This window comes from Anser cygnoides, chromosome 1 (assembly GCF_040182565.1).
Source record: "Anser cygnoides isolate HZ-2024a breed goose chromosome 1, Taihu_goose_T2T_genome, whole genome shotgun sequence".
Classification (NCBI taxonomy): domain Eukaryota; kingdom Metazoa; phylum Chordata; class Aves; order Anseriformes; family Anatidae; genus Anser; species Anser cygnoides.
Genome location: NC_089873.1, coordinates 31,438,265 through 31,446,795, shown reverse-complemented (window position 1 = coordinate 31,446,795; position 8,531 = coordinate 31,438,265). Strand labels below are relative to the sequence as shown.

The following is an 8,531-nucleotide window of genomic DNA, read 5'->3' as shown; positions in this document are numbered from 1 at the left end:
GAAATGAGTAGTAAGATTGTAGTACGCTGTAAATAAAACTTTGCAACTTGAACTGTTTCTAGAGAATTCACATATGAAAGCTAAAAGATAAAAGGAAATGCATAATTTATTATTTCAGGTATCAACTGCTAAATTTCTCTTGCCTAGAAACCTGTGAAGTTTGGCATCCAGAACTGCAGCTTCTATAACAAGCTTCTCACTCACATAACATTTTCAAACAGTTCACTAGTTATTTCCTGTATTCTCTGACAGGAATAGCAGCTCAAATGAAATTTGGGGGCTTGGGATTATTTTCAAAATAATCAATGAACCAATGTGAAGTCATTCCAATAAAAACAATAAGCAGCAAGTCCCCAGAATATCAGTTAATTTTGATAATTTAATATGCCATTTATAGTCATCCAAACATCTTACTGAATACGGTTATGTACAAAAACATTGGAAATAATAAAAAAGAACTTTGATGTTATCTTTCAAACATAAAAGTGCAATTAACACAGGAAAAGTGTTTTTAAGATGTTACATTTCTTTATATTAACTGGCTACGTAAGAGCCTCAACAGGTATATTGCCTACTCTAAGGCGAATGAAGATTTTATTTTTTGTTAATTTTGAACAAGCCTGGTAGTTGATGAATAAAGGCTCACTGCCACCATAATTATGGTACATACATTGAAAAATGTATAGCACAATTGTTTTCATAATTTTCAGTTTTTACCAACTTTAACAAAATTAAGTAGAACAACAGTAAGATCCCTAAAGTTCAAAAAATAATTAACACCATAAAACTTTATATCAAGTAAGTGTGCACAAAACAGCCATCCTGAACTGCTTTCACCAGAACACTGCGGACAGCTTTCCAGAGATGTTATTTACCCACAATAAACATTCTTGCTTTACAGTACTGGATGAGTTTTCTGGAATAGGGTTTACATTTACAATCTTCCATGCATTACATATTCACAATTTGGAAAGAAAGGGAAGGCCTTCATACATGTCAGCCTTTAATCTTATCCAATCATGAAACTTCTGCAAAGTCGATTTTTCTTGTGTTAATATTTTTGCAGCTTTTTTCAGTTTTTCTTCATTTCGTTCTAAATAACGAATTCCATCTGTCTGCAGCTGATTGAGTTTCTCTTTCCGACTTTCATCCAGAGGTATGTCTTCATTCATAAGAGGGTTAAATCTGAAGTAAGTATCTGGTGGTAACAGTGCATCCAGCATGGTGTGAACTTCTGTATTTAAAACAAATGTACGAAACTGTTACATTTACAGGAGAGAGACACAGTCCTACAATCTGAACACCAAGTGCTTTGGAGTGACACAATGATTGTAAGTATGTGCTGCTTTGCTAAGTAAACATCTTTCCACAATTGCCTTATCAAAAAAAAAAACAACAAAACAACACACACAAAACACAAAAAAACACCTTTCTCACTAGAATTTTGCAGACAACCCTATACATGGTTTTTTTCTCTGGAAAATGTTTATCTTGTATTCTAGGACAACCTCAGTTATGATAATCAAGAATGATAATTCTAAGAATCTTAAAAAAAAAAAGTACAGTACAGTACCGATGCACCTTAAGACACTAACCTTCTGTATCAGTTGCACTGCTGATAACATTTGTGAGTTTGGCTTTCAGACTCGTGTATGTGACATTCGTCTTTCCTTCACTTTCATATCGACCAGTACCCAGCGATATCAGACACTGCAACGGAACATTTGGCCAAAGGCACTTGCACTCGTGAACTGCCAGTGCAGAAGGATTATTTAGAAGCAAACCTCCATCCTGTAAATCAAAAATAAAGGTTTAGCATTATATATAATACATGGTCGTAAAATAAATTACAATGATAAACTAAACTAGAAATAGCATTAATATACAAAACTATTTCAGTGAAATAGGCATTGATTTCCACCTTCCGTGCAATTGTTCTGTTTGTGCTATGCAGCAGGTTTCCTGGGCTTCTGGACTCTCTCAGAGTACCTCTTAGGTTGCTGGTCAGTTCTACTGGTGTGAGTGTTGTATGGAAGAGAGATGTTCAAACAGTAGTATTCACTGGAAAATCTGAATGAAGTCATGAGTTCATCTTCTGAAGATCTTTAAGCTAAGATAGATAAGCTACTGAGAATTTTTTTAACAACCCAGAAGTCTGCATCTGAAAATGTTTATTACTACTATTACAAGGTTATATTCTGTAACAAAATCCAAACCTGCAGATCCTAAAATAAAAAATGACAAGAGCTAAGGATGCTCTATAAGCACAGTAATTACATAGGATGCTATAGCCTGGATTTAAGACTTGGAAAAACGACAGAATGGTTTAGGTTAGAAGGCACCTATTGAGATCATCTAGTCCAACCCCGCTCCTCAAGCAGGGTCAGCTGGAGCACGTTGCTGAGGGCCACGTACAGTTGGGTATTAAATCTCCACAGATGGAAACTCCAAACTTCTCCAGACAACCTGTTCCAGTATTTGACCACTCTCACAGTCTTCTTCTGTTCAGATGGAATTTAATGTATTTTAATTTATGCCATTGCCTCTTGTCCTTTCAGAGGGTACTACTGGGAAGAATAAGGCTCCCTTTAATTTGTACACATGGGTAAGACACCCTACGTAAGCCTTCTCTTCTCTAGGTTGAACGTTCCCAGCTCTCTCTGTCTCTCCTCATGTGCGAGATGCTCCAATCCCTTTGTGGTCCCACACTGAACTTGCTCCTGTATGCACATGTCTCTCTTATACTGGGGAACTGGATACAGTATGCCAGATGCAGCCTCATCAGGATGGCAAGTGAAGATCATCTCCCCTGACCTGCTGGCACCACCGTTCTTAATGCAGCCCAGGATGCTGTTGGCCTCTTTTGCCACAAGAGTGCATTGCTGGCTCATGTTCAGCTTGTCCACTGGGACCCCAAGGTCCCTCTGCACAGCTGCTTTACAACCAGTCAGTGCCAGCACGGGTTGGTGCCTGGGGCTATTCCTCCCCATACGCAGGATTGCGTTTCTCCTCTTTGAACTTCATGAGAAGTCTCCAGCCTGCTGAGATCCCTCTGAGCAGAGACACAACCATCTGGTGTACCAGTGACTCCACCCAGGTAACGTATGATCCGCAAGCTTCCTGCAGGTGCACTATGTCCCATCATCGAGGTCATTAATGAAAATGTTAAACCATACTGGCACTAGTAGTGACCTCTGGGATACATCTCTAGTGACTTGCTTTCAACTGGCCTTTGTGACACAAACCCCTTGGCCTGGCCATTCAGCTCATCTGCAATCCACCTCACTGTCTATGGTGCTATGGGAAATGATGTCAAAGGCTTTTTTTTTATTGTTAAGGTAAACAATATCCACTGCTCTCCTCTTGTCCACCAAGCTAGTCACCTCATTGTAGAAGGCTATCAGGTTGGTCAATCATGAGACGCCCTTTGTACAGCCATGCTGACTACTCATGAACATGCAGAGGATTTGGGTTTCAAGATTTCTGTAGTAAATTATAGCAGAGACCAAGATTTTTTTTTAGCTATTCAAAAATCAATACAAAAAACCTCAAAATATAGAAGAGAAAGAATATGGACTACTATAAGCATTATGCAAAAGCTCCCTCAACTCCCTACGCCCTATACCTGACAACCATATTACAAGAATAGGAAAAAAAATGAATCAACTCAGCTCAATAAGAGTTTGGAATAAAAACTGTTTTGGAATCAGTGCACGCTTTACTGAAACTCCTTTTAACTACAGCTGTGCTAGATAAGTAAAAACAGGATTACTGAGCTTTGATTTTTTTTTAATTAAGCTTCCATTTCAAACTACAAAAAGATCTTTGAACTCCTTCTGGACTACTGTCCACTTTGCTCAAAACACTGCTAAAATGAATAGTCTTTTCAGTGCCTATTATCCTTACGTTTAAATTAGATTCCACAAAAAAAAACTAAATACAAGGATGTTTTTGTCCTTGATAAAATTCCCCATGAATCTTAATCTGAAATCTTAATACTGATCTTCGTGGTGCTTATTTTCTTTATATCCTAGATGAAGAAATGCTTACCAGATAATTTCCACTAAGTTTGTCAATATAATTTAATTAAACTTGATTTTTTCCACCATGGGAAAGATTAGTGTTATCAAAATACACGATGCAGTTAATACTAGAAAATTACTGCATTTTTGTCAATTTGACAAATAAAAGACCTAAGGAATGTATACTACACATATCAAATGTGCACTATGATGACACTACCAGCTTCATGCAACTACTTCCATACTTCAACATTCTCCAATTTAGGTTTATTGGACTGACAGTAAATATCCACTCCTAGTAATTTTTGGACACCTTTAATATAATTTCTAGCATTTATATAGATATATGTAATTTTTGGCAAGTTTTGAGTAGGACTCAATAAGGAAGGGAACTGATTTCTTTTCTTCACCTGCAAACAGATTACAATTGATAATGACCCAATCAATATCGTGTTTCAAATCAGCTTACTCTGTTAAACAAAGGTGTTCATCCTGTTGCTCTTCTGCTTACAATGATCGACTACTGAAGCAGTAAATAATGTTACTATAAACTGGACTTCTGAGGACTCAATGAAGAAAATACTGCAATAATTTATCTCAGAAAGCTCCAGAAAGCTTAGAACAAATTATGTCAAAGAATGAAATCTCGATGTAAAAAATATTGCACAAGTTGTAAAATTGGTTTCAGTGATCTCACATGTATGTGAATTGTAAGGAAAACTGTAAACAAACAAAAAATCCAGGTCTAAGTTCAAAAAATTGACCTTTCTGATTCTGAATAATTGTTTGCTTTCTTAATCTTCATAAAATTGCACAAAAACTCTTCCTTGAGAAATAAATTGACTATCAATATTGAATGACATTGACTATCAATATGAAAGATTACTTTCTTTAAAATTCAAAGAAATCATGACATATCTTTCTTCGTGTTCGTCCTTGGGACACTGGAATACAATTCCAAGTGATTCAGTCTGCAGTTTCGTACGTAAGATACACTGAGATTACAGGGATCTTCACGGATCTTTGCTAAGGAATTCCCCTGCGTTCAGCCTATCAATTTAATTTGAAGAACCACTGAATTTATTTGGTATCTTTATTTTTTTTCAATTCTATTTAATATTTATATAATTTTATACAAAGTGATACAAATTATTTATAACTGACCAATTAGAATGTTTCTATTTTAAGTGCTTAGCTTTTTAAAGATATATTAACCACAGTGCAGTGTAACCAAGAGACTGAATGGCTGCTAGTAGTATGCAACATCCCTTGAATAACACAATAGCTTCCTCTTCCATTATTACTTTCTATGAGCTTTCTTGCCACTTTGAAAAGTTTCATACAATTAAACAGCTGGAGATAAATGATAAAATAAATTGGCCTTGTTTATTTTATCTATAGGTACAGAGATGCCTGTTGGCCAAAATCTGATTCTTGTCTCTATTTCCAGAAGGACGTCATTCAGTTTATGGGTCCATTCCATTTCAAATGCTATACTTTCTTGGTACAATCTCTCGTCTTTAATCCACCTATTTTTCAAGCTCAGATTTAAGTGTTCCCCACTTAGTAGGAGGGAAGAACTAGGATCTACACAACATGCTTCTGCAGCAGGGAGGAATGACAAACCAAACATGGTAATCCAGAAGGAAGAAGTTTCACCGAGGCATTTAAATGTATTGATGAAGGACATGGACAGAAGGACAACCATGGCTGGGGAATGTACAAACCAAACATTAGTAAAATACTTCGTAGGAAAAACAACAAACTAGGTAGTTGTGATGTGCTATGGGGAAAAAGTATGATATCACTGAAAAGATATGGGAAACTAGGTATCCTAGTGACAAGCTGCACTCAGCACTTCATGTAATGGCAACTTGGATGTGCCTGAGTTTTCACAAATAAAACTATTTACAAAATAATGCGTTTTACAATGTTTGAAAGTATGGCGATTAACAAATGTTGATATTAGCAAGACATGCAAAATGCACTGTGACAGAATGCAGCCTTCAAAGTGTATGAAAATTGTTGTATCCCTCGTGTCCATTATCTATTTTAATTAAACATATTTTCACAACGTTATCTATAATGGAAGAGCAAACATATAATGGATCCATGCTAGGATAGCACAATTCTGCTCTCCCAAAGCCTTCATATAAACAAAATAAAGTAAATAAAAAAGCGTTTTTATACCACATATAGCATCACAAAAATCTTGTTGACATAAAGTGATAGTTCAAATTACACTATAAGCTTCAGATGCGATTCCAGTTCTAGAAAGCAATGCTTTGTGTGGCCCTAAACCTTTTCGCTTCCTAATAAATTCAGTTCCTTTTTGACAGACTAAAGCATTTCCAAGTACTGTGGTGCCCCTTTTATCTACATTACTAGATAAGAGCCATACTACAGCAGTAATCTGTGTACATATAGAAAAAACAATATGAATGGTTTATTAGACATAATACTATATTATCAACACACATTTGCATGCATGAATACTAATGACATATTAGGTTAAAAGCATAACCAGTAGGTCAAGTGAAGTGGTTATTCCCTTTTATTGAGTACTCAGGGGGTCACACTGGGAATATCGTGCCCAGTTTTAGACACCCACTTATGAGATACTGAGAAACTGGAATGCGGAGAGTAAAGAACCACTAAGATGTTTTGGGGGCTGAACATGAAAAGTGAGAAGATTTTGGTTTGCTCAGCCTGGAAAAAGAGAAAGCCAAGAAAGAGTCTAATCAGTCTTTTACTATTGAAAGGGGAGGAACACGCAGCCAGACTCTTTTTAATAAGTGCAGAACAGAGTGCAGATAGAGAAAGCCGTACAATCTCCATTCTTGGATACTTCTGAAATTCAGCTGGGTGAGGCCCTGCCCTGAGAAAGCTGCCCTAACTTTGAAGTGTACCTGCTTTGGAACAGGAGGCTGGACAAAACCACCTCCTGAGGCCTCAACCTCTTTCGATTTTTCCTGAAGTTCTACTCTACTTGAAGAAATAGTACATGAAACATTGTAAAGGCATGTTATTTTAGCTGTAAAATGAACCCATTTTAAAAGCCATTCTTACAAGAAATGGAACTTTGTCAGTACCATCAGAAGTCTTATAAAAACAATATATATGCAAATATGCTTTTTCCACTTGCTGCTCTTAGTTTGGAAATGAACCGAAACTTATAGGAACTCTTTAAATGACTGAAGTGCTGACCGACATCCACAAAAATGTGCAATTATCTGAAGTTCTGACTATGTGCTAGGCAAACAGCCAGAGTAGAGCAGTGCCTCACTGTTTGTTCTCCCATTCTTAGATCGTTTGTCCTTGACTACGTTTCACCGTCTTCTCTCGTTTCATTAGTTCTCAGTGTAATTGCAATCTTTTTCACTTCCCAGACATACATGAGTCACCCCTTTCCTTTGTGTTCTGTGCTGCTGCGGTCAGTGCGCTGGCATCTCCTGTCCACTTCTCCATATTCTGAACTCTGCAAAACCAATCCACACTTAAGGCAACTTCATTTGCTGGCAGCACACTGAGCACAAAGCGCCAGAGTAGGAATGTCACTGCAAGCAAGTGCTGAAGAAGGGTTTATAACTTTCCTAATGACAGTTAACAGTAGAGAAGGCTTTAAAAAAAATCCAGTAAAAATAATTGAGGAATTTAAGAATCAAATCTTAAAACAGAGACATGTATAAACAAGCTTGCTTGTGATAGCAAAGCAATAGTCACTCAGACATTACTTTCAGTCTTTTGCCAAAGGCTTTCCAAGTGGCAAACATACAATTATTATGCTTTACTCAACCTTTTATCAAGTAATTCCTAACTGAAGTTTATGAAATGTTCTCCCCTCCCCATACAGATTTTTCTAGAACTTTCCCAATGCAACTGTAACCTTATTTTTAGGGACTAGTGTTGGTTGGCTAGAGTCTAAAGCTGTAGCTAATATTTTCTACAAGTGTATTTAAAGTTACAAAATAGTCAGGGAAAGCTCCCTTGTCATTTGTCTATCAGATCAAATTATTTAAAGCCCCCCAAATTCTCTTTTTGTAGGCACATGCTCCAATGAAATCTCTTTACTGAAGATACATGGCTTACACAGTTCTAGTGATAAAGAAAAGCCTGGTTAAATATTGTCAATTTTTCCTTCTTTATTTCATAATCAGAAGGAAGACACCAGGAGGTCTCAAAAAAGCAAGTGCTGCAGACCACCTGGAGCCTGGTAACACAGAACCTGCCGAAAGTCCTGTCCCATATAAGTAGGTATGGTGAAAGCACACAAAATCACCACTCAGATATTTATCTCAGTAATTTAAAACCAGTTATTAAACTGATGTTAAATAAAAATCGGTTTGAACCACACTTTACTATGGACTTTAACTGAAATTCAGAATACACCATACGCTCAAAAGCTATCATTACATTTCTTAATTGTGTCAGATTCAAGTTGTGCCTTGTAATTGCTCCCTGTAACATCCTGTGTGCTGAAGTTTCACTTAAGTGATGTTAAGCTTTGTG

At 36.7% G+C, this 8,531-nt stretch overlaps 1 protein-coding gene across 6 annotated transcripts in view; it reads right to left on the bottom strand.

The window, feature by feature from the left end:
• Window positions 1–359: 359 nt before the first annotated feature.
• PNPLA8 (patatin like phospholipase domain containing 8) overlaps window positions 360–8,531 on the bottom strand; it is a 37,003-nt gene continuing 28,831 nt past the window's right edge. For 4 of the 6 annotated variants that reach the window (XM_048065920.2, XM_048065922.2, XM_048065921.2 and 1 more), the window contains exons 10-11: window positions 1,596–1,791; window positions 360–1,234 (exon numbers count right to left, since the gene is read on the bottom strand). In XM_048065920.2, the coding sequence (XP_047921877.1) occupies window positions 960–1,234; window positions 1,596–1,791 (471 nt within the window). In that variant the 3' untranslated portion in view covers window positions 360–959. Of the gene's footprint in view, window positions 1,235–1,595; window positions 1,792–1,811; window positions 5,733–5,756; window positions 7,501–8,531 lie in introns of those variants that run through there. The other 2 variants (XM_066991935.1, XM_048065924.2) reach the window with 2 other exon arrangements.